At 32.3% G+C, this 27398-nt stretch overlaps 2 protein-coding genes across 2 annotated transcripts; both read right to left on the reverse strand.

Annotated features, from left to right (window-relative positions):
* Nucleotides 1–3348: 3348 nt before the first annotated feature.
* Nucleotides 3349–8336, reverse strand: LOC139514968 (putative tyrosinase-like protein tyr-3). The gene is made up of 6 exons (XM_071304545.1): nucleotides 8218–8336; nucleotides 7597–7716; nucleotides 6678–6875; nucleotides 5850–5975; nucleotides 5222–5347; nucleotides 3349–4616 (listed from the first exon to the last, which is right to left on the reverse strand). Exons 1-6 carry the CDS (start codon nucleotides 8318–8320, stop codon nucleotides 4498–4500), a joined length of 792 nt encoding a protein of 263 aa, XP_071160646.1. The 5' UTR covers nucleotides 8321–8336; the 3' UTR covers nucleotides 3349–4497.
* A 3190-nt stretch (nucleotides 8337–11526) lies between these two features.
* LOC139514970 (uncharacterized) lies at nucleotides 11527–23101 on the reverse strand. Its single transcript, XM_071304546.1, has 6 exons — nucleotides 22895–23101; nucleotides 17873–17983; nucleotides 17401–17583; nucleotides 15609–16048; nucleotides 12613–12790; nucleotides 11527–11786 (listed from the first exon to the last, which is right to left on the reverse strand). Exons 1-6 carry the CDS (start codon nucleotides 22992–22994, stop codon nucleotides 11638–11640), a joined length of 1161 nt encoding a protein of 386 aa, XP_071160647.1. The 5' UTR covers nucleotides 22995–23101; the 3' UTR covers nucleotides 11527–11637.
* Between the last annotated feature and the right edge of the window lie 4297 nt (nucleotides 23102–27398).

The raw sequence follows: 27398 nt of genomic DNA on the forward strand, positions 1-27398 counted from the left end.
TTTGTAGTATAAGAGACACATCTTTGGCGTGAATCTGTCAACCATCTACTCAGACGACTTGGTTAGCAAATAATGTTGCAGTCGTAAATATGTCACCAAAATGTCGTTGTGTTTAGAAATTGTATTGACCTGGCTGTGTCACTACATATTGACTTGGTCTTGGCTGGTTATTTACCAATCCCGCCTGTCTGTGTCATTTAAAAAAAATGTAAGTGGTGTTTCTGAGGTGCACAGCACGTTGATGTATTACCGGCTACGAAATGATTATGACCTGATTCTAATTTTCATTGTTCGGTCTCAAATATTGAAATAACTTTCTGACGGAGTTAAAACTTGGAATGGATTCCGAAGAAATGATGTACAAAAAACTTTTAATATTGTAAATGAGTTTCAAATTTAAGACTTATTTCGCCTTCTATAAGTCGGTATGTTCGATAACCCCAAAGAATTCGGTTATTATATTTTCCAAACAGAAAGAATTAGATCGCATTTTAGCATGTAAAGAAATTATATGATAATTAATAATGATTTTGTGAAAAAAAAATCACACTACATGTGTGTTGTGTTTTTAAAGTCCGCTAGTATAGGTTATAGCTCTTCATTTTCGATTTCAAATATTTTGGCCACGAGCATCACTGAAGAGACATGTATTGTCGAAATGCACATCTGGTGCAGGATAATTGTTACCGTTAATGTTATTATAGTATTATCACTACAAATTACATTTTTTTTGTATCAATTGTCCTATCTTTTGTTTTAATTAGGTGGCTCACGATTCGTATATAAGAACAGAAAGTGTCAGAGATGGGCATCGTCTAGCGATAAATGTAGGAAAAATCGCAAATACATGCTTCAGAACTGCAAAAAAAGTTGTAATTCGTGTTAGAATATCTGTACAGTATGAAACATATTTCAAAATAATTTAAAACAAATGCTGTAACAGTTTAATTTTATTACTTGGAACATTCAGATATCGTTTTTTTCTCAATCAAATGACATACATTATCTATGTAAAAATAACTGTTGAAGAATTTTTCACATATTGCCTCACCAATAAGCAATCAATCATAAATCCTCTTACTGCTCAATCAGTTGTATTGTAATGCATTAACCTGTAACATGAGTTTATCGTGTTTAACCAAAAGTTAAAAAAACACCGAACTTCACTTCAATGGGATAGGTCCACTCAATTACTGACAAAATCAAACTCCGTCAATCAACGAAATAATAAAATAAAATTGCTATATTCCTGACTTGGTACAGGCATCTTTTAAAGCAAGAGGTGGGTTTAACTTGGTTTTATAAATATCTACTAGAAAAGGGTACAGTAGCGAATGAATTAAACAATGACGTTAACAAAAAGTAAAACCACAAAAATACTGAAATCCGTGAAAATTAAAAACGGAAAGTCTATAATCAAATTGAAAATCAAAAGCTCAAACACATCAAACGAATGGATAACAACTGTCATATTTCAGACTTTTACATACATTTTCTTATGTAGAAAATGGTGCATTTAACCTGGCCTTATAGCATGAATAGCTAGCTAAACAACTCACTCAAACAGTTTTTGTCATTGATAGTACATACCGTGCATTAACTTTTACGATAAAGTAAGAATTCAGAAAATATGAATAGATAGCTAAACAAAATAGACACGACTTTGTCAATATCCTCCGTGTCTGAGGCAGGTAATAAGAAACTTCTCCTTAAGTTCTCGTAAGTTATAGTTTACGAAATCAAAAGAATTCGATAAGAATCTTTTAAGCGTGTAATCTGAACCATTCTTTCCTCGTCCCTTCCTTTCTCTTGTTGTTCAATAATACCATTAAGGCGGTGTTATTCTAAGCACACTTACTTAACTCCCGTCCTGTCAGTTAACGTTCACTTTCTTTGAGTTAGTCATTGCTAAATAAAAAATGTCTAGTGCTTTTGAAGTAACAGTACTTTTTGCAAAAATAGTCTGCCTAACTTTTGATCCTGATGAAGTTAACAACCGTTGGAAATTTAAAAGAAAGAAAGAACATAATAATAATGACTCAGTGTAAAAGACAATGAAATTTTCAAACAAGAGGAATTAGAAATTCTTGTGGATGAGATGAACAAAAAATGTACTGTTTGGGAAATTCACGGACACAACCACCAATGATAGAAAGGGGAAATTGTTGCGTGAAATTGCTGGAAGAATTCGTGATGTGGGGACAAAAAAAGAAACCCAGACGACGTTAGGACAAAATGGCAGGACTGGTCGAGTATCAAAAAATAAAGGAAAATAAAAGCAGGATCGAGAAAATGCAGAAATACGGGGCGGGGTAAGAACATCAGAAAATCTCTCTGTGCTGGAAGACAGGATTCTTGCTATAATGGACAAAACTGCATCAGATATTTGCTTGGTGATTTAGACACGCTCCCAACATTTACAGGCGAGTAAACCAATCTTAATATTGATGCAAGGACAGTATACTGTAAGACTCAGTAAGGATAGATTTTGTTAATAAAAAGTAGTTTGAATTGTAGAAGAGGGTAATTCCACTAAAAATGTCATTTACGAAAGTGATAATCAGTTATTAAAATGGTAAGTGAAAATGAATTAAATTGAAATAGTTCCCAAATTGAATCAATATCAGCAATCAGCCTGATAAAAAAAAAATCAACAAAACAAAATAGTGCCCATCTATGTATCGAATGAAGATGAATGCATACAGAAAAGAGAGACGATAGATACCAGAGGGATAGCCAAACTCATAGATTAAAAATAAACTGACAACGCCATGGCTAGAAATAAAAAGACAAACATACGCATAAAAGTACAGAAGACACAACATAGAAAACTAAAGACTAAGCAACACGAACCCCACCAAAAACTGTAGGTGATCTCATGTGCTCCGGAAGGGTGAACAGATCCTGCTCCACATGTGGCACCCGTGTTGCTTATGCTATTACAAATCCGGAAAATAGTCTAATTCGGTAGGTCACATTCGTGAAAAGGGAAGGGTAGTTACGACAGAAGTTGCTAAATTTTGAGATATACAGACTGAAATAGAACAAGAGAGATTAGAAATTGAGAAAGAAAGGATGAAAATAGAAAAAGAAAGACTAAACATTGAAATAAACATAAATTTGTATCGGTTGGTGACCTTCTGCTGTTGTTTTTTTTTCTATGGTCGGGTTGTTGTCTCTTTGGCACATTCCCCTTTTCCATTCTCAATTTTATAGATTGATTGTTTTGTCTAGTGGTTGTTATTTCAAGAATATTCAAGATCATGGTCAAAAGGCCTTATGATGAGCTAAAAATGCATATCTTAAAGGTAATGCATTTGCAATTTATTTGGTCTTTGGTGGGTAGTTGTCACTTTTTACATAATCCTACCATATCTTCTTATCTTATTTAAATAATTAGGATTCACAATACAACTATTGTAACTATTGTTTAAATGGAGATGTGTTATTAAGAATGTGTACAACAATACTAAAGGAGGATAAAAATAACACAATGAAATATCATACAAAACACACACACACACAATTAGAAAAAACAATATTACAGATAAAGCTTATAAAACATGGCAAAAAAAACATCTGCAGATAACCCATGTGCCTTGGATCAGTAAGCAGTTCTTATTCTAAATTAAAAAAAAAAGCATCCGTATCACATGCCGTATCATTCCGAGATACCAATATCAGACCTAGGGCCTTTAGTGATTTTGCAATGTATTATTCTCGATGTATTTTGGGCGCATGTATCTCAAATTTATAAACGATTGACAGGTATCCATTATAACACAATAACAGCATACTGCATTTATGCAATGGTACTGAATATTTCTGAATTTACCACAGTGGATAAGTCTGAAATTACACTGAATAGCTGAATACGGCTTTTCAGATCCTGATAAAAATAAACATGACCATTTTAGACCAAAATGTATTTACTAGCAGATGCTTAACGATTTATAAATGTTTTCAAAACAAAATATGTGCAGCAGTCTTTTGTAGAAGAAACGCGCGTCTGGCGTACACAAGTATAACCCTGGTATCGTTGGTACATTAAGTTTACAACTCCTTGGTAGATGCCTCTTCTGGTGGCGTTTTTTTCTCCAATAGTATAACCAGCGCCGAAGTAGTCAGTACTTCTGTCTTCATTGAAATGGTAATATTAATTAATTAACTGGTACATAAATTCGAATTGTTCGAAAAACGAAGGATTTCCTACCTAAAAACCGTATTTTGACAAAACATTTAGACATTTTATTCCTCAACACTTTTCAAGTGTATATTACCTTATTTGACCTTTAAACTTATTTTTATTTGAAGTCACTGATGATTTATTTTGTAGACGATAGTCGCATCTTGTGAAAAAAACCTAAGCTCAGTGGTAAGTTTTTTGTATAGGAAGATGGTTGTTTTAAAAGGCTCTGAAACTAAGTAACTTTGTATAATTCATTTCAGCCCGAAAGTTATTTTGTATGGAATCGCAGGAATAGAATGGATTGTTCATTAACATACATTGCAACTGTGTTTACATTTTGACAGCATGTAGTTTTGATTTTTAACACATTCACCTATGAAGGCCCAGTGGTTACACTTTGTATTTTCATCTACACAGTTGATATCACCTAAAATATAGAAAATTAAAATATAATACACTTAGTAACTTATATAAAAAAAACATTTGTATCTCCTTTAATCGATGATATTTTGAATTGAACAAACATTCTTTAAAATATTTTTCAACACATACACAATGATTGACGCGTTAGATTCACGATAATGTCAATTGCAACGCAAAAAAGCATAGCAAGCAAAACGCAACTAAAATACAAAAATGATCAACGTTATTCCATTTTATTACATGTTCAGGGTCAGGTTTGATGGTGTTTTTTTTTACAAATAAGAAATTGAAATGAATGTACCATTATCAGAAAAAAACATGTTTAATTCATATAGCATTGACATCATACACATTACCGCACCAATTATCGAATTATTTTGCTTAAAAATAACTGACTAAACTATATTCAATGTATATACAATAAATAAAACATCTTATCGCTCCAACAAATACTTTTAATAACTTTTTTTGAAGAATTTGTATTTTAAGCTGGTTGTTTAGAAACGATGATACTGAATCATCGAAGATACCAAGCTTCTTTTTTGGTATTCAAAGTGCGTGTTTCTATACTGCTACAAGTTAGATAATTTTTTAAGAACATGTCTTTACCGTTTTTCCTTGGACTTTCACATGCATCACAACTAAGCTTGCAATATTCAAACATGTAAGTTGAGTGTGTCTTGCATCTACCACTTGACGCCCAATCAGAACATTGGTGGTGCCAGTCTTTGCATTCTGCATATTGATACAAACATATATTTTTGTAATTGTGATTGTGATTTTACTTTTTATTACAAATTTGAGAGCATTGATTGTTTGACTAAACTAAAATAGATTAAAGAAAATCCTTCACCCGGTACACTCGAAACAAGTAATAATGCAATATACTTCAGTATAAAAACCAACTGAATCTAAATAAAACGTCACACAGTAGATTACAATGCCTGAGTAATGACAATAAGATGGATTATGCCCGTTTGCACCTGGAGCGGAAATAGTGAACGAGAGGTAATTTGAGGAGTTTTTTTTAATATGGAATAGAAATGAGCGTCCACTTCGTTTTGGTAACCTTTTTCATTAAGTTTTTATATTACTGCGGTATTAAACTTTAACGATAGGTGTAATCAGAATGAAAGCCAAAATTTTTATTTTCGTTACCCAGTAGGCAATGTTAATCATTTTTACAATATCCTCAATGCACTTTTTACGAGACAGATTTAGTTCTTTATCATAATACCTTTGGCAATTGCATCACCACAAGCATTACAACTCTTCTTACAGTTGTACAGCATATATTCTGGGTTCTGCTTGCATTCCTTTTGTAAAGCCCACATTAAACATTTTTCCTTAATGTCCGTGCAATCTTAAATAAATTATATTCAGTAAATAAATTTAGATTGTATTACAAATAAAATTTGATAAATGTTCTGTAAAAAGTAAAATAACAAAAATACTCTGAGGAATATTCATAACGGAAAGTCAAATGTTCTGCGTCACTGTCTTTGATATTCTGATGTGTTTGTCGTTGATGGAATATGTTGTTTTGCATGTTGTGTCGTCTATCATAGTATTTGTTTGTGCATTTTTCTGTAAGGAATGTTTTTGCGTGTGCTTGAGCATACCATTAAACCAGGTTCAACCTACCATACATTGTCCTGTACCAAGTCATGAATATGGCAGTTGTTATCAAATAGTGTGTTTCTATGGGTGTTAGCGTTTGATTTTGTCCCTGTTTTTCCTTTGTTTTTCTCTTATAGTTGATTAATTTCCCTCACTACCATGAGTTTTTTCTCGATCGAATTATGACGTTTGACATCGGTATAATACTGTTGCCTTCATTTTACTCAATATTATTGTAGTTGCATAAAGTCCCTCGTTTTGTAATAACGTTTACAATTATGATGTATGTTTATTTCGTAAATTGTGTTTCTGGTATTAAAAGAAAACCGCCCATCCTTCGACTGATTATATGAAGAAATAAAAGATCATGGTGTAGTAAAGCATCTCAAAAACATGGCATGCACATTTAATTAACGAACGAGATATGCTAAAGAAAAGCGAGTACCTGTTACACCATTGGTGGTCGTGTCGTTAGTTTGAAATTCATTCTCTTCTGTTTCCTTTTCTAATTGTGTTGATGCTGTTGAATCAGTTACGGTTAATTTGTCTTCGTTGTCTGCAATGGTGACTTCTTCTCTTGCTCCATTTGTTGTTTCAGCAGATTTCATTTCGTCTTTTATCTGAGTGTTTTCCTTGCTAATGCCTATTTGAGAGATTAACAAACTAATTGAGTGGAGTCTCCAACCTTCGGATTTGTTGATTGTTTGTGTCATTGCCCGTATAAAAAGTCTCTTTGATTTTCATCTACCCAATTTATGCATTGTCTATCAGATGGCTATAACAGTAAAATATCCTGACATAAACTCATTCATGCAAACTTCAACCATATGAATTCGAGTGACCTCGCTTTGAACTGACTTTCATTGTCCAATTCAAGACATTTACAACGAGAGAGATACTCAATTTTAAACTTCGTTATACAAGTATTGTTTTACTTTTTGTGAATGAAACAATGAGCCCACACTTCTCCATTTGTGCTACTGGTATGTCTTGACTGTTAACTTAAAATATCCACAATTGATAAATGTACATGATTATTCAGTGATTGCAACACAGTCACGATTTTATGATGACTTGTATCAGAGACGCTTTCTCTTTATTTTGCATATAATTTAGATACAAACATTTAAAGTGACTTTTTTTTTGTTTTTGGCATGTACAATATGCTTACCTCATAATCATAGTGCATTATATGAAATTGTTACAAGCACAGAATAACAAGGCAAATGATTCGTGTTTGTTTATTGTCTTGATGATTGCATTTTTAATATCCTTGACTTCGAAACATCTATCTTTTACATTATTTCTAAGTGAAGCAATATTATGAATGTTGCAGTAAATAAAGGCAACATTTTAACATTTACCTATTTTGCCGTCACATACTTTGCAGCTTTTTTGACAATTAAATAACATATACTTTGGGTTTTTGCGACATTCACCGTTTGCCGACCATTTTGAACAGCTCTTGTTCTTGTCTATACAATCTATAAAATTGTTTTAAAAATGCATATATTTGACGAATCTTGGTTGCATGTGACTTTGCAATTCTGAATCCAAAATAAGAGTAATTTTGATAAAGAAGTACACGAGCATCAATTGCTGTGTTATTTAAATGCAAGTAGGTTCTTCTTCTTCTGACGGATGTTCCAGCATCAACTTCTTTGCTATTTCGTGGCAGTTTGGGTACACGTACATCTATTGTTATAATCCAATTTGAGCTTATTTTTGTTTGACTATAAAACTAGCAGTCATGATGTACATTATAATACACATAATTATATGCAGGAGCTACTGTTTATTTTTCCTTTTAAATGGTACCTTTTGCTTTAGATAAAATTCGGATATATAAAAAGAAGATGTGGTATGATTCCCTATGAACATTTGAGACAACTCATCACAACACAAATGACATAGTTCATAGACTAGAACATAATATACTTGTCTAAATTTGTGATTATAATTCCATATTATATTTACATATATACCTGTAAAGGAACCACTGCAAACTTGACAACTGTTTTGGCAATTGAAAACCATGTAACCTTGATTCTTCGTACATTCCCCTTGAAATGCCCATAGCACGCACATTTTGTCATTATCTTTGCAATCTGTTTTTTAGAACACTATTTTATGATGCATGGTTCGAGATATGTTCGCATGAAGAACGGTTATAACTTATATAAATAATATGGAGTCTTTTCCTCGGAGTTCAGTAATTTTGTGATTTTACTTTTTGTTTTCATTAGCATCGATGTTGTAGATTGAGTATCAATTGTATTTACATGGATACTTGAACTCGATGTTTTGACCATGGCGACATACCCAAGACTATTTACCATTTGAATTTCGTTGAACACCAAAAGTCACGGCTTAAATATACACACACGAAAATGTGTCCGCCACGAATTTTAATGAACTCTTAGATAAGAAGATATAGTGGAGCAGGATCTGCTTACCCCTCCGGAGTACCTGAGATCACCCCTAGTTTTTTGGTGGGGTTCGTGTTGTTTATTCTTTAGTTTTCTATGTTGTGTCGTGTGTGCTGTTGTTTGTTTGTCTTTTTCATTTTTAGCCATGGTGTTGTCAGTGTTTTAAATTTATGAGTTTGACTGTCCCTTTGGTATCTTTCGTCCCACTTATATAGAACATACATTAATGCAACAGCAACCCAAGTAAAATATTTAGCCTATAAAGCCTACATAGAAAGCTAAATACAGTCCTCAATAATAGGCAGCTGGATGGTAATGAAATATGTCGTTATCTTAATCCTCCATCGTCTACATAAGTGACAATAAAAAATCAAAGATTGATCATGAATTGAAACAAGAGCTTGACTATATGTTGGGTTCAACTTGATTTTAAAATATCAACCCTCTCAATCTCCACGAGTAGACTTTTTACATAAAATACACAAAAATTCATTGAATAAAAATCAGTATATACAAGCAGCGAGCTCTAATTTAACCAGATAAAAAAAATCACAACCACAAACAAGCATTAAATAAACAAACGTGATGCGTACTATCTAAAACATATATAGTAAAATCGACATAGTCGTTAAATATTTGGAGTTCTATTTTTGAATGTCATAATTGCTTTTTGATATGATAACAAAAATAAGAAATATTATTATACCTGTTATTTTTCAAATATTTAAAACACAGCAATATGCCAAATATTGATACACAATTTTGTACAACTCAATTACGACATTATATCAGAGAAAATAAAATTCGATAATTACTATCGAGTTGTATGTTATTGGGTTTTTTAATTGTCAATAACTTGACAATAGACGAATAAGAAAATGAAAACTATCCTATCTAGAATCAAATGAACTTCAAACATAGTTAGTTCGGTATGTTTATTCGGTAAACACCTCCTACTCTGTATGAAGCATCTGTATTACAATTATAAGGTCACATACAATAATGGTACACGTCAAAGCTAGTCACATGGTGAGATTGGTAGCGTTGTCAGATTAATAAATGCGTTTTATAGTTACATAATAATCATTTTCCAATCTGTTAAATCAAATTGATCATTAGGCAGAAACAAACAAATATAAGGAAATTGATTGACTCACTGTTGACATTTTGGAAAAGTATGAGAAACATTTTATGTCAGGTTTTTAAATTTCTGACAATTGCTATTACTGTGCTATAACGTTAAAATGTGACATTTGATCTTCCGTCACTGTATTAGATACATAAGCTACACAAGTGTCTGTATAAACAACGTTATATCGATGGGTCGTCCTTCATTGTATTTGATAACTAAACTACATTAATGTTTTTACCAACAACGTTATATTGCTGGATCTTTCAAGTGATCCATAAACCCTCTTTCTAAATCATTAACATCCATTTTATTAGAAATCAAAGCCGCACTTCAAAGATTGTTTGCAACTTTCAATTCTAGAGGTGGCTTGGAGAAGTTGTGATTACTAAAATATTCCAAAAATCTTTTGCAGTACATACAGTCTACAACACTTTAATCTGGAAAAAGTATTTAAACATTTGACTTTTCTATCCTTTAGTACTTTCCATTTCAAACTAAAAGACAAATCGAGAGAGTTGGTCCATTTTCGTTTCCTAAAAAAACATGGAGAATTATCTTGTCTTTCGGGGGGATAAATCGTTCTTTTTAAAATAAAAAACACTCATCAATCAAACAAAACATTCTCTGAAACTGAAGTTATCAAACAGCGGTATACTACTGTAACCTTTAATTATCAATCTTTGATTTCTTGGTAGACAACATGACTTTTACGTTTTGATGACGTGTTTTGCAACATACAATCGGAATTCCCATGGAAATCAACTGTGCGTCTCTTCTTTTCGACTTTTACCTTTATTCATATGAGGCTGACTTCATGATCCGGATTTGTTTTCTTTCAATCGATTAATGACTTTCAAATAGCGGTATAATACTGTTGCCATTTTTCATTCATACAGGGATTTTTTTAAAAGACAAAAAAAAAAAGCAGTTTCTCTTTACTTCACTCTTGCTATATACTAGTAAATGATTTTGTCTCTCTGGATAATTTTATATTATTTTAATTATTTGTATCATCAAACTTGAGATGAAGGATACAATATATACAATTAAGTTTGTCTCACATATTGACTTACATTTAGAAGTTGGCAATGATGGTCGGTTTAAAGCTAAACCTTAGGACAAAAGAGATGATTACAGCCTTCGAATTGTAAACTTTTCATATCCATATAGAAACATTCAAGTAGCGCATGCATACGGAGTATATATCTCCTAGTTAATACAATATCCTAGGGTTTGTATTTTCTATCCTGATGTCCTTGACAGAGAGTTGCTGGTCCCATGAAGCTATTAAACAAAGAGATCCAAGTGGTGAAATCATCCCTTCGTAATTTTTAAGGACGCTATTACAAGTTGGTTGACCGTAATGGAATATCGGCTTCACAGATGACGAAGAATATGTTCCAATTGTCGTAACTACAATCTCGCTTCCTTTACTCTGAATGTGAACTACCAAATAAGACTTATAAGTCAGTTTATACTTACATGATCAACACGACGGGTACAACATGTTGAGCAGGATCTTCTAGCCTTACAGATTCACTCGAATCATCCCAGTTATGTAGTGGTTCGTGTTGCTCAAAGTTAAGTTTTGGAGAAGAAGTGTTTTTGTAATGTTTTTTCTCTGTTATTTTGTTTGTGTGTGTCTTTTTTATTTAGCTTTGGCGTTGTCAGGTTACTTTCAACTTATGATTTGAATGTCCCTTTGGTATTTTTTGCCCCCCCCCCTTTCCCTTTCGTTACAATGTAGTTTTTCATAAATGTCCATATAAATATGATTCTCTATTATAATGTTTGAGATGCAAGAGTTGTACATAAATATTTCCTGAATAACATACACTAATGGATTAAGTAAACTTAACTCCAATACAGCTGATGCGATCTCCTACCCGCAAACTATTATCCTCAAAATCGACATCTGACAGGCTGTAGTTGGAGATAGCTTCGTCAGATCTCTTTTTACAATTCATCTTAAGCTCCTGCTCCAGCTCTTTACCTACATTTACACTTTACATTTAGTTGATAAAATGCAGACACAATCAACAGATATTTGACACATAATAATATAATGAAAATTTGAATGAATAGTATAACACCTGCCATTTTTATCAACTCGTGCTGGTCTATGTAATAATATATACATATCATTTCTTTACCATTGACAAATTCATGAAAAGTTAAAGATTGACAAATTCATGTTTTCTCCGCAAAATTAATATGTCAGCTCAACTATTCGATTTTGGTAATATTGTATTTTGAATGCGAGATACGTTTGCGTTAAACAATACTAAAGACACATCAAAGCAAAAAACAGCAAGAAGTTGCCATTTGATTAGTAAACCATATAGAAAAATCTTTGGAATTCTGTTTCCTTTTTTGTGTCACTGTCTTATTGACGTGTACCCCCAACAATCTATATTTATTCGTTTTGATGTTCTATTTTACTGTTTGTAATATTAAATAAATAAAAAAGGGTAAGTCATGAACGTACAAACAATAACGAAATCCGGGTGGTCCAATTACCCTGACATGGTCCAGCAATAAAATTTGATTAAACCAGATTTAAACCAGTTTTACATAAACACAATTCTTCTTTTGTGTCTATCTGACCATATTGCAAAATTGCAAAGATGTTGACTGTGTTGATATCATCGTCCCAACTAAACTTCAGTTAGGTATGCTTCCATTCTGATTTTGACAATCCCTGCCTGTCAGGCCCTTGTGGTTCAGTTGTTTGTGTTTGTTGTATAACACATTTGGTTTTCGTTTAATTTTTTTCATAATCAATCAAACTGTACAAGTGTCAACTGTACAATACATACCTCTCGTTGATTCACATCGTTTGAGAAACCTGTTTTTACATGGAAAAACTTCATGAATTAAATCATATAAAACGGGATCATATTCTTCCAGTCTTTTTCGGTTGCTAATAGGACCATGAACTCCATCAGCCTTATCCAAATGAGTATTTACATTGAAGTAACTTTGTACTCCTTCAGCCTATACAAAAGAAATCAAATCATCTAAATTCAACTAAACGTTGTATGTAGCCAATAAATTTAAATAATAAAACGTACATATAAACAGCAAGTTATTAGTTGTGAATATAAAATTATTTCCAAGTAAGTTAACATGCATCATCTATATCCAAAATGAAATAATTGTCAAAATTTCTCATCATTGAAACCAGGAAATGTGTATGTTCAAATTGTTTACGCCAAAAAAGTCCATATATTTAATGAAATGGCCATATCTATAGAAGTAACTAGTCTCCTTATGTATGTTTCGGCAGAGCACAAAAACGTCGTCTACAGAAACCCCTACATAGATAATACTATGACAACCTTGTCCTGGGTGTGATATGGGAGAAAACGTTTTTTTCACATAAATACATTACTTAGATATAGGAAGATGTGGTGTGAGTGCCAATGAGACAATTCTCCATCCAAATAACAATTTAAAAAAGTAAACCATTATAGGTCAATGTACGGCCTTCAACACGGAGCCTTGGCTCACACCGAACAACAAGCTATAAAGGGACCCAAAATTACTAGTGTAAAACCATTCAAACGGGAAAACCAACGGTCTAATCTATATAAGATAAAAAAAAAACAAAAAAAACGAAAAACACGTAAAAATTACATAAACAAACGACAACTATGCCTGATGTTCATATGATGAAATCATAATCTTTCAGTCAGTTTAATTGAAGTCTGGAGCTGGCATGTCAGTTAACTGCTAGTAGTCTGTTGTTATTTATGTATTATTGTCATTTTGTTTATTTTCTTTGGTTACATCTTCTGACATCAGACTCGGACTTCTCTTGAACTGAATTTTAATGTGCGTATTATATGCGTTTACTTTTCTACATTGGCTACAGGTATAGGGGAGTGTTGAGATCTCACAAACATGTTAAACCCCGCCGCATGTTTGCGCCTGTCCCAAGTCAGGAGCCTCTGGCCTTTGTTAGTCTTGTATTATTTTAATTTTAGTTTCTTGTGTACAATTTGGAAATTAGTATGGCGTTCATTATCACTGAACTAGTATATATTTGTTTAGGGGCCAGCTGAAGGACGCCTCCGGGTGCGGGAATTTTTCGCTACATTGAAGACCTGTTGGTGACCTTCTGCTGTTGTTTTTCTGAATTTCCATTCTCAATTTTATACTGTACATCAAATTACTGGCTTATTATTGTATGTACTCAAAGCGTAAAAAATATATATATCACAACAAATGTGTGTAAAAAATCCAGACGACACTGAAAGATTGCCAAAAGCACTGTTATGAACGAAGTTGTAGGATTTATGTCAACCAGACAGCAATTTAAACAAATAAAACATTATGTCCATTAATATGGTATTTAACGATATGTACTCTATATGAAAAAACTCTACAAGAGAAACAGATTCAAAGCAAATTGTAAATCTGAACAAACCAATTCAATCTGACAATATATATTACAAAGGACAAATATCTTTACGATATAGACAAATGGAGGAACTAGTGACGTCCTTGAATTTTCAACAATCAGTCGAATATCACACATATTGAAAAGTTACACTAATTACACATTATTTCAGGACTTGCATTACTTACTGACAACCAATTAACATCGAATCATTAACCAAGAGGAAAACTACCAATATAGAATAGTTATAAGCATCAATGCAGATTTTATTCTGGATCATCATCAGTAGTTTTAGACAAAATCGTATGGTGTAACGATTTAACAAAACAGGAGAGAAGATTCCAAGGTCCATAAAAGAATACAAGTTCAAGAACGACGAACAAACCAAAAGGAAAACAGAGGCGGACAGGGAAACAGCAACAAACGACACCTAAGGAAACTAATAAACATTAATTCACGACAGAATATCCAGTCTTTGAACTGATTTAGTTTAATGTGCCCTGTTAGAGTATAACACTTTTTTTGCCATTTGTTACATAATGGTACCCCCTCTTTTGTACTGGTTACTATTTACAAACACTGGAAGATTATAGATTAGAACATATCCTATTGATCCAGTGTTGAAATTCAATACCCGTATTCTGTCATTGTAGCGCATCATGTCATTGAATATGTCGTAAAAGGTAGGAGGAATGTGCGATACGATTTTGTGCTCAACCTAACCTAACCTGGGGCAGTTGGTTAAATCATAACATATGAACCTGATGTTCAGTAGTTGTCGTTTGTTGATGTGGTTCATAAGTGTTTATCGTTTCTCGTTTTATATAAAGGTTAAACCGTTTGTTTCTGTTTGAATGGTTTTGACTACTTATTTTTGGAGCCCTTTATAGCGTGCTGTTCGGGGTGAGCAAAAGCTCCATGTTGAAGACCGTACATTGACCTATAATGAGTTACTTTTACAAATTGTCACTTGGATGGAGAGATGTCTAATCGGCACTCATAACACATATTCTTATATCTATATAAAAATCAATGGAAAAAGGCTAAACTCATCAGATCGATACTAAGTAGAAAAACAAGGAACAAAAGCTCAAAACGAACACAGTCGAGTATTTGTACATCCCCACAACAAAAATGACACTAAGTACAGATGTGTGTGTACTAGCACAGTTCTGGTAGTGAGTTGAAAACAAAAAACAACTATGTATCTAAGACTAAAATATCAATCAGTACAAAACCAACACCCAATGGATGAAATGTAAAGACGTCGTTAACAGTCAGAGAAAAAAACATGACCATGTACAATGCCAATTGATATGTTTACTATATTTGTATGAAAATAGAAATATTGCCCTTAAAGATCAGATTATCGTATTTTTACCGTTTGAAAATAAAATAGAAAATGCTTACAAAATATTCAGCCGATGAATTCATTGCATATGTGTCGTTCCAAAGACCAGTTCTCTGTGCATCTTCAAACTGATTGATAAGTTTTGTACTCCAACCATCAATAGCGTATTTTGCACCCAGAAAATGAGCTCCATGAGCAACTTCATGGACAAATATATCTTCAAGAAAGTATTTATCCTTGCAAAAACATGAAGCATTTTCTTCTCCTGCAGTACACACCGGTGCATAATCAGTTGCTCCTAGACCACGTGTTCTCTCATTCAATCGTTTTGGAAGCCAACTGTGTTCCGGAATATCTGTCGTCCCCTCCGAAGCTCCAATTACAGCCACTCGTCCATAACGTTTGTAGTAAGACGTTCGAACATTTTTGTTATCAGCAAACATAAATCTCACCACGTAACAAGCTCGTCTTAGTGCATTATCTGACACTTGATCAGATCCTTAAATGGAATGGTATTATGATGAAATTCGTTTAGATAATTCTATACTAGTAAATGTTTTAGTAGGTTTATTGTACAAATTGAAAAATTAAAATCGGCACCATTCCGTTTATTTCTCTCATACAAAACCCCTGATGCTTTAGACAATTTCGAGAATTTAAAATATGGCTATTTTCTTAAGACTGTCATAATGAGTAAACCGTTTCAAAACACCACTGCGCACACGAACATGTATTTGTTTATTAAAATAACTTTCTGTTTAATTATTTGATTTTATAAGACTCGGGGCAAATTAAAATTTGATATGTTTTATAGATACTTTTTTTCAGTCTATATATATATATTAACGTCTAAATGTCTTTTCGTTGTTGATCATATTTTGCTCTGACTGTTTATGACGTTTTCACACTAAATCCATTGGATGTTTGATGTGTACTACTTACTATTTAGTCTTACATACGTCTGGTTTTTTTTTTATTAGTTGTCTACTTTGTGTTTTTGTTAGATGTATTTCTCTTTGATTTCATCTGATGAGTTAATCCTTTTTTCAACTGATTTATATAGTTTGATTTTATACTGTACTATTTAACCATTGTCTAATGTTACGTGAGGCTCTCAAAAATGTTCATTCCCGCCACATTCTTTATGTTCCTGTCACAAGTCAGGAGTCTGTTACTGTAGTTCTGCGGTTGTCGTTGGTTCATGTCAGTCATATTTGTTTTTCTTTAGCTGTCTTCATTACGTTTTATAACGTTTAAAACAATAATTCAAATAGTAATTAACAGTCTACATGTTCGTCTATGTCATAAGTAATTTTTAATTGTCTGACTTGGTTTTATTACGACAAACAAACAAATACTTTTGTAGGCGTAAAACCACCATTGATTTTATCCGATTAGTCTTTGTTAAACTTGCACTTTTTTTTAATTTATCTTTGTTTAAATAAAGAAATACATGTACTTGCCATGGCATGAATAAACTTTAAGATTTATCCTACACAGTACTATGGACACAATTTCACAAACCATTTCATTGCATATAAGGAAATAACCATCACTGGAAGTCAACCAATCAAAATAATGTGCACATCTTTTTTACCTTTAGTAACCATGTAACCTCCAGTTTCCAAAATATTCTACAGAAACACCTAAGATATATGTTTTTTATCCAGATTTATTTTACTGCAATGAAATGTAGGATTCATTTACCCAATTGTCAAATTCAAGGGAATATTTTTTTCGACAATTTTTCGTACGCAATCGGATGTGAAATACTTTGATTTGGTGGTATCACTCTTTGCAGACATCATTTCGTAATGATTCAGAAGCATGTTAACATGATAAGTTTTATACCTATGACAGGAATACCATACGCTTCCGTATATTTCTGGTAGAATTGATCCAGACCATTTGGTTTCATAAAGTTTTTGCTGCGTAAATCTTTCGGGACCTCCCTAACATGGCAACAGCTATGTGATGACAATGGTTTCCCTGGTCGCAGATTAAATTCTGACCGTCTTTTTCTAGGATTAAACTCTTAAATAGAAATAAATTAGTAATGTTCATTGTACTTACTAAAATTACGGTATAATTACTATACATTGTATATATAACGTTACGGACTTTTCTATCGAATGTTGCAGCGAAATAAATGCCTTCTTCAGACAGTTGTCCATGGTAAATGACATCGTTTTTACAGTAAAGTAACCTTGGCTAAAAAACAACGTTTTTCCATTTAGTACATCTACCCTCAATGTGTCCATTATTTAGAGGTTTGTGTGCAGAAATACTGTAGGTTTTTTTTACTTCAAAGTAAATTTCTTACCAGATTCAGTAAAATATTTGTAATAATCGGCCTCTGATAGTATTTCCTCCTTATCCATCCAATTTAGTCCAAATTGGGATTGTATTACAGTGTCCATATCTTGTCGCCTTCCTTGGAAAGAAATATTCGTTAGTTATAATAGAAAATATGACGAACGTATATTATACATCTTGATTTAACGTGTTTGTTTAGATATAATGTATTATATTAAATACTAAATATGTTTCTTAAGTTTATAATCAAGGTTTACATGCATAAATGGTATACCAAATATATAATTGAAAATACACACGCAAAGGATGCTATAAGTGTAAAATACAAACTTGGAGATTAAAGCAGACCTTAAAACTATGTTTGAGAATTCATTAAATGAGTTTTACCTATTTAAGTTGACCTTTCATATTGCACATGTTAATTTTAATATTCATGCTGTGAAGTTTTGTTTGTCTTCCTTTTTTGTCTTTTTGAAGATGTCGATGATTTTCGACATATTCCTGTTTGTACTTTTCTTTTATTCTTTGAATTTAAATATTTACACAAAATTTTAATTAAAATAAAATCGCATACGTAGTTCATATGAACTAATGTTATTCTTAGAGTTATCAATTCAACATTGGATATTGCCCTTATCGTTACTAACATTGATTTTAAATTTGAACAAAAAAAAATATGTATACTATTGCTATCCAATAATTGACACTTATGGTCATACATCCGTTCGATTCTTATTTTTTAGTATGGTATTGGGTAATAAAGCTTATCTATATAAAAAGAAGATGTGGTATGATTGCCAATGAGACAACTATCCACAAAAGACCAAAATGACACAGACAATAACAACTATAGGTAACTAAAAGGCCCCGATAAGACAATGTAAAACAATTCAAACGAGAAAACTAACGACCTTATTTATGTAAAAAAAATGAACGAAAAACAAATATGTAACTTACACATAAACAAACGACAACCACTGAATTACAGGCTCCTGACTTGGGACAGGCACATACATAAATAATGTGGCGGGGTTAAACATGTTAGCGGGATCCCAGCCCTCCCCCTAACCTGAGACAGTGGTATAACAGTACAACATAAGAACGAACTATAAAAATCTGTTGAAAAAGGCTTAACTCATCAGATGGACAAAAATACAAGTGGACGTGGCTATGACTGCTTTTAATTGACAAATTATTGCTTGCTTACCTGTCAGTGGGGACATATTTGTTGCATTCCCAGGATGGGAATAAACTAACAATTTGTACAATAGTTAAAAATGTAGTTGCTGGCCTGGACGAAGTACGGGAAACTTAGACTGTCAACAGCAAATGAAGGTATATTGGTTAGGTACAGTAATTTTCCTCTGAAAGTTGTTGCAAGATTCTACAACTTTTATAGAGCATTACAACAAATTGCAAACTAAACGTCCCACAGGTATTTTCTGATGGACGGGTAACCATGTTTGTCTGTTTATGACATCTTTAGAATACATCGTTTGGTAGTGTACATATTGATTTTTAAGTATCATGGGGGGAATAAAATAGTTTATATATTAGTTAAAATCGGACTTGGACGTTACATTCAATAATTAAGAATATACTTAGATCGGTACTTTTTGTCTTTTGGTTTCTTATTTGTTTTCTGTTAATAGTGTCGGTCTTATATGTCTATTACTTTCTAACTGAGGATTACAGCTTGTGCAAGTGTCGTGTTGCTATTGTTAGAAGTAAGGGAATAGAGGACAGCACTTACACATATTTTAACCCGACACATGCTTGGTCTCTCATTAATCTGTACAGATTGGCTTATGTATACAAAAATGTATCTTTTATAATGTATTGTGTAATTTTATACATAAGGTGAGACGTAAATAAAATATTGAATTGAATTGAATTGAATTGATTAATACAAAAGCATGAGTCTATTTTCCAAAGCTTGTTATATGTTACTAGCTGCCATACTTGTTTGTTTTTTATATTGGTGAAACAGTTGTAGTAAATAAGCTTTCTATAAGCCTTCGGTTTTTTGTTTTTATTGTTTCTGAATTGAACACTCCTGGCTTAATTTCTATACGGTACTGTTTTTTGCTTGTTTTTTTTTTTTTTTTTGCTAGCCTGGTCCAAAGAACCAAGTAAGCTTTTCTCGTCTCTTGTCGGTCGTTGTCGTTATCGTCTGTCTATATCATCATCCATTAACTTCTACACAAGTATTCTCCTCTAAACACCGGAACCAAATTTCGCATTAATTGGCCACACTCCTTTGGGGTATTTTGAAAAAAATGACCTCGCTTGCCAACCGACATGCACATCGAATTGTTAAGATATCAACATAATACATGTGTTAGGATAGTTTAATGTTATAATCTTAGCTTAAAAATCGATTTACATATAGAAGATATGACAGGACAGAAATTTTACTGCAAGAAGACAATTCACGTCTTAAGGATTGAGATCGAACCCCAAGTTTCGCGTCTAATTTCAATTTCAATTTCAATTTCAATATTTTATTGGAAAGAGCACAATAGAGGCGTGATCAAAATACAGACAATTATAATATTAAAACAACATATAAATGAATTAAAGATGCATGTAACAACAAGTCATAGGCCAATTCTATGTATACCATTATAAATTGATATTGATACCATAAACTTATACATCAGTATTATTTTAAATTTTCATAAATTTACTTCAAACACACAATCGCCTATATGAGATATATGTGTATATGCACGAACTACTGTAAAAGATTATTACCTGATGAAACGGTATGGTGGTCTCTCAAATCAAGAGCTTCTTCAATATACATACAAATAGATTTTAATTCATAATAGATAACCTTGAAATCCTGTTAAATAACGAATTTTACCAATTGTTTGCGTTTTGTCTGAAATCTTTTATAGATAGGTAGAAATTTTAAAAAGAAAACAATAAAAGGATCAGCAAAAAAGATATAAAAAAAATCAAATGGTCGGTATTGTCATTTATTAACTTAAGACTTGAAAGTTCTTCAACGTTATTGATCTTTAAAGACACTCTTTACTTAGTCTACTTTTAAGTGTTTGTTCCTATTTTTCTTCAAAACCATTATGTTATCAGTTTTTGTCTGTTATCATGAAAACTCTAGAATATAGATAACACCAACAAGACAACATAATATACAAATAAGTCAATGTTTCCCAAATCGTTAATAGACTCTTTATAGGAATGATTGCCATTAATTGACAATGTTGTTGTTGCTGTTTGATAATTGCCCTGTCAATTGCATAAGAAAGTACGAAAGATATAGAAAATTGTAAAATACTCGATTAACAAGAAATACATTGCATTAACACAAAAAGTCATTCTATGCTAGTCTACAATGTGTGAACGTGTTCGTTGTTGAAGATTCACATATACGTTGAATAGGATTGCCCTCAAATAACTTTTTGTTGAAACAGGCCGATATCACGGTGTTAAAGGGGCACTTGCTTCGAGATAGATAAAAAATATAATATATGATTTTTTTGTTCAATCATTAATGATAGTGAAATTGTGAAATAATTCTTCGCTTTTAGCAGCCAATATGGTTCAATTTTGTCAAAATAAGGTAAGAAACATTGATGAATTATTCACTTGCAAGTGAATAATTCGACCTCATTGAATCTGTATTTATGTGAACTGCAATGTAACCCCTTAGCCACAGATGGATACCACGTGATGTGTATGTGTTAAGTTATTTAAAGGAAAAAATGTCAACATGGAAAGTGAAACAAATGAGAATCATTTGATTGACTGATTCGATCCACAAAAAACTAAGAAATTAAACAGACCTCGTTTTTTTGTCTTTATTTCTGTGTATGTCGCATATATGGTCATCGGATGACTTCGGAGGTCAAATCGATAGTTAATTAGATGGCGTCTAAACTAAAATACACACGAAACGAAGCTACGTATTATCATGCCCATGCCCTGTTAATTATTATTTTATGCTTTTAATAGTTTGGATATATGTTTAACATTGTTACAAGTCAAATATGAAAATTTGACTCAAATCGGTGAACATGAATTTGACAGCTACATGTAGTGCCCCTTTAATAGACCAGAAAAAAATGCATTTTTGTACTTGAAATACAATAGAAGACAGGTTTCATTTCATTTTACAGATATAATGCAATAAGGAGACAGTATATTAAGCCATATTATTATAGGCGTCCATCGTCATTTTAGCTTATACAGTTTTTGATCACAGAAAATATAAAAGACATAATTATGTAATAAACCTTTGTCCATTCTTTTCCATGCAATTAAACGTAAAGCAGACATGTTATAAGTAGCCGATACTTACATGTAATATAGATCATTATTCTTCTCGGATGTATTCATTTATCAGTTATGTATGCATTATGTATTTATTTATCATAAAAAAATATATTGTATTTGCATATATATTATATATATATATTACATGTCTTTCAAGTGATTAGCATTATTTTCTGAAAGTAATAAAATAATTGAAATAAATTGAACGTTGGACAATGCTCCTTCAATTGCTTTTGAATGTTGGAGGTCCTTCGGTGACTAGCAATTTTTCTCATCTTCGTTCATTGATCCATGTCATTTTTTTAATATACATTCTGCATTTTTAATAAATAAACCACTTTGATATTAAACATTATTTTAAAGTTTTCAACAAGCATTTTTATTGCATATTAGTAAATAAAATAAATATGATTAGTGTCATTCAAACCCCATGCATTGGTAGTAATACAACGAAGTAAATTAAACAGATGACAGCCAAAGTGTACTTTAAATATCGTGTGATTTGGATAAAATTAAATACAAATAGATGTTGTAAACAAGGGATATTTTGGACTAGATTGTGCATACTGAATCAATGAAGACTTTGTTGTCGTTTTCTTTTGTACCTAAAGTAGTCATTTGATGTTGTCAGCTTCACGATTACAATTTAACGAATCATTAATCATTATAACTGTGTTAATTTCAATCCTACATCGTCATGCCTATTTAAAATATTTAAAATTGGTACCTTCATGTTGTAGATCTATATGTTTTGCTTCAGCCAACGGAATCGTTACGGTAACTATAATCCACATCGAGATGTACTCTAGCATTGTTTTAACAAACATTACAAAGAAACACACTTAATATTTTCCTAGGTAGATACAACTATGATATAACTCATAAATAAGATTGTCAGGAAGAAACTGGACTTGTGAATCCAATACACACATCGGAAGGATTATGATCGTACACCAAGTTTTACGTCTAATTAGTAATTATTCATTATTAGATAGCTTAATAACCTTGAAATCATATTAATATACATAATTATGGAAATCACTTTAGCCTGTCTCGAATTATCATTGCGTGCCTATCGATAACACAAGTAATTACGGACGAAATTCGAAACGGACCTGTTGAATATTCGTTAAAAAAAAGAGGAAAAGAACAATACAAAAGTTTACATACAAGCACTGAAAACATATAGTTTCGTTTTATAATTAAAAGGCAAGGATGCAGTGAATCAATTCATAATAATACACAAAAATCGTCAAAGGCACATTAAGAATCAAAAGCGCCTTTATTGCTGTGTTTCATCTCAAAGTCACAATGATCACTTCAACAGGGAACAGCAATTCTGATCTAACTGCAAGTTCAAGATGGTCCATATCACCGGTTTGAGTTGAATCCCTGATAGATGTCGATCACGCTTCGACTGTAAAATTGATAAATTATGTTTATTGTATTCACTGTTTTTTAAAACAGTAACAAGGGTTACCATAAAATAAACTTTCAGTACTTTTTGATGAAATTAATAGCGCCAGCACAACTCGTACAATGCTCATTCCAACTGCCTTTGTAACGACAATCTGAACGAATTAACTGTATTCCTAACCAGGAAAGCTTAAAATTATTCAATGATCCAAGAAAATGAAGGCAAGGTCAGACGAACCCTGCAAGACAGACATGTCCACCTTATAATACTTGCATGCTTTAAATAAAGTTGACCTTCGGCATATAGTATCAAAGAAACAAACTTATCCAGGAAAACTGAAGATTAAATTGAAAAAGAGCTCATTGTCAGATGATAATTGAAAGTGAGACATAACCACCTCACAATCATTCACGAAAGATTGTTAACCTATTACTTATAGTGTTAGAAAAATAGACCCCGAAACAAACACTTAATTAACATTGAGTTATAGAAAGCCTCAGCTGTCATATATTAGAGATTTACAAAACGTTATGCTGAAGCTTAAAATGTAAAGTTTAGACATCGTGATATTGAATTGAGTCATCAAAATCCTAACTCTAAATTACAATATGCTAAGTTGAATCTGTGCAATGTTGACTTGCAATGACAAGTGCTTTAGTCATGATAGTATAATGATAAGTCACAATGTTGTGATGATATGCCAAACACACGTAACGTTGAGTTAAAAGTAAATGATGTGAAGTTGACGTTGCATGATGTTAGCTTGCAGATTGATAATGCTCAGTCATCCACTTATATTGCTATGATAATAAATAAATAGATAAAGTCCTTACACATTCCATCATTAGAGACGATATATGCCAAAGGGGTTTCAAACTCATAAGTCGAAAACAGACTGACAATACCATTGCAAAAAAATAAAAACAGACTGACAATGCCATGGCAAAAAATAAAAGAAATAAAAAAAAACCGAGGGAAGAATCGAAAAAAAAACCTGAATAAAAATACACAAAAATGGATAAAAGAAGGCGAAAGAAACAAAAAGGGATAGTAAAACTTTTAACAAAACTGACAGTGTCATGACAAAAACTCATCAGCTGAAATAAAGAGAGAAAAAAAAATAAAAGCCAAACAACAGTATATTAAGCGCAACATAGAAAACCAAAGACTGATCAACACGAAACCCTAAAAAAAGGTTTATCTTAGGTTCTCCTGAAGGGTAAGCAGATCCTGTTTTGTATGTGGCACCCGTCACTTGGCGATTTTGCAAATAAAGAAGGAATGTGTTATAATTTTCGAGGAACTCCAAAAAACATGAATTACAGGGTGTCAAGTTTATAAACGTGCTCAAAATAGATATAGGTAGATGTGGCTCCTTTTCATAAAAAAAACAATTGATGATAATGTATTTGTGTTTAAAGTGGAAAGTGGCAAATATTACATGCATATAAGGACGAGAGTGTGTAAGTGTGATATGAATATAAATACATCTTGGCTCTGTACAAGACATATTTTGCTTGCTTAGCCGAATTTTTGACACACTAGTTGACAAACCGTCTCTGACAATCTAATGACATTCAAATAGCATCGGTTTTGATTAAGACCAGATTTTGTGGTTTTATTTTGGGGAAAAGGGTGCGTTTTATGTACAGTGGCAAATATTACATGCATATCAGGACGAGAACATGTGATATGAATATGAATAAACCCTGCTTTGTTACCAGACATACTTTACTTGACTAGCCGAATTTTCAACGAACTAATCGACAAACCGTCTCTGACATTCTATGGAAATCTTTATCGCATCGGTTTTGATTAAGACCGGTTTCGTTTGTTTTATTTCGGGGAAAAGAACATTCAAATTTTCAGATACCTCTAACAAGGCCCGGGGTCACATTCTCATATAGCTCTGGTCCTCTCAGTCCTACGTTTTAGCGTAGTATTTGTCTTATCAGTTAATCTTTGTTTTTTAAGATTAGGACTCCAGATTCTTATGTTTTATTTCGCGGAAAAGGGGAGTGGTAAATACAAATTCTCCGATAACTCTTACATAGATGTGATTTTATATGAATAAATATTTGACCCTTACAGTCATATGTCATATAAAGCCACAACATTATGTTGTATATATCAACACACAACACAGATAAATATTTTCTTAAATATTGATCATAAAAAAGGTCTGGGTTTAAATCATAAAAAAAATAAAATCCAAAGAAAACATGTAAAATATACGGCAAAACTGTATTCAAGTGTAATATATAGCTATGGGTAAATTTTTTGCTTTATGAATTTATGGAAAACTTTCTTTGTATATCCTTTTGCCTCTTGAGTTAAATTTCATTAATATTCATCAAGTTGCAAATGAAGAAGAAAACATCCTGGGGGATTTGTCCCTCATTCTTTTCCATAGAATTTCAGTTTCAATTCACATAATTCTGTATTTGTTCTACGCATCATTATTGTCTTTCAATTTAACATAAAAACGATCTAACATTTGTACTATATTCGAAGTCAACACAAAAAATCTTCAATTCTGCGCAAGTATATGTCATCCTATCATTGTTTTAATTTGATTTTACGCTCTGTTTTTATAACATAACATTTAAATGTTTCAAGTAAAGCCAAACTACTTCAAATTTACATCGTGTAGTTTCAAGTCAACACATTGTATGTTACGCTTCTCGTGACGTGATAATGATATAACATCGTGCTATCTTAGCTCAACAACACGTACTTTCAACTGTACGTCGTGTAGTTCTGAATGGTAAAATTGTATGGCCAGCCTATCGTGATATTATTACGATATAACATCGTGGTATCATAGCTCAACATCACATACTTTCACTTGTACGTCATGTAGTTTTGAATGAGCATAGTGTATGGCCAGCCTGTCGTGATATTATCATGATATAACAACATGCTATCATAGCTTAACATCACATAATTTAAACTGTACGTTGTGTAGTTTTAAATGAGCATAGTGTATGGTAAGCCTATTGTGACATTCAAATGATATAACAACATGCTATCATAGCTTTACATCACATACTTTCAACTGTACGTTGTGTAGCTTTAAATGAGCATATCGTGTTGTAAACCTATCGTGACATTATACTGATATAACATCATGCTATCTTAGCTTAACATTACAAAATTTCAACTGTACGTCGTGTAGTTTTGAGTGAGCATATTGTATGTTGAGCCCATCGTGACATTATACTGATAAAACATCGTGATATCTTAGCTTAACATCGTGTACTTTCAACGTTGCATCGTGTTGTTTTAAGTCAAAATATTGTATGGTAGACCTTTCGTTTCAATATAGTGGTATAGCTTCGTGTTATCTTAACTTATCATCATGTACTTTCAACTGTACATCATCGTGTTTTAAATCAATACATTGCATGATTGACCTATCGTAATATCATAATGAGATAACATCGTACTATCTCAGCTCAACATTTATTAATAATAAGTCAGCACCATACATTTTAGCTATTCATTTTATTTATTATCATAGCAATGGAAGTGGATGACTGAGCATTATCAATCTGCAAGCTAACATCATGCAACGTCAACTTCACATCATTTACTTTTAACTCAACGTTACGTGTGTTTGGCATATCATCACAACATTGTGACTTATCATTATACTATCATGACTAAAGCACTTGTCATTGCAAGTCAACATTGCACAGATTCAACTTAGCATATTGTAATTTAGAGTTAGCATTTTGATGACTCAATTCAACATCACGCTGTCTAAACTTTACATTTTAAGCTTCAGCATAACGTTTTGTTGCAGGTTGCA

Source organism: Mytilus edulis, chromosome 3, assembly GCF_963676685.1.
Source record: "Mytilus edulis chromosome 3, xbMytEdul2.2, whole genome shotgun sequence".
Taxonomy (NCBI): Eukaryota; Metazoa; Mollusca; class Bivalvia; order Mytilida; family Mytilidae; genus Mytilus; species Mytilus edulis.

What these genes read in the sequence shown, in the direction of transcription:
- LOC139514968 (XM_071304545.1), bottom strand. Translation starts at nt 8,320, where the DNA reads ATGTGCGTGCTATGGGCATTTCAAGGGGAATGTACGAAGAATCAAGGT. An exon ending in TTGCAGTGGTTCCTTTACAG is followed by an intron (nt 7,717 to 8,217) that starts GTATATATGTAA and finishes ACAATTTTATAG; the next exon opens with ATTGTATAGACAAGAACAAG. An exon ending in TGGTGATGCAATTGCCAAAG is followed by an intron (nt 5,348 to 5,849) that starts GTATTATGATAA and finishes ATCAATATGCAG; the next exon opens with AATGCAAAGACTGGCACCAC.
- LOC139514970 (XM_071304546.1), bottom strand. Translation starts at nt 22,994, where the DNA reads ATGTTTGTTAAAACAATGCTAGAGTACATCTCGATGTGGATTATAGTT. An exon ending in GTATGGTATTCCTGTCATAG is followed by an intron (nt 16,049 to 17,400) that starts GTATAAAACTTA and finishes ATTCCATTTAAG; the next exon opens with GATCTGATCAAGTGTCAGAT. An exon ending in ACGATGTGAATCAACGAGAG is followed by an intron (nt 11,787 to 12,612) that starts GTATGTATTGTA and finishes GTGTAAATGTAG; the next exon opens with GTAAAGAGCTGGAGCAGGAG.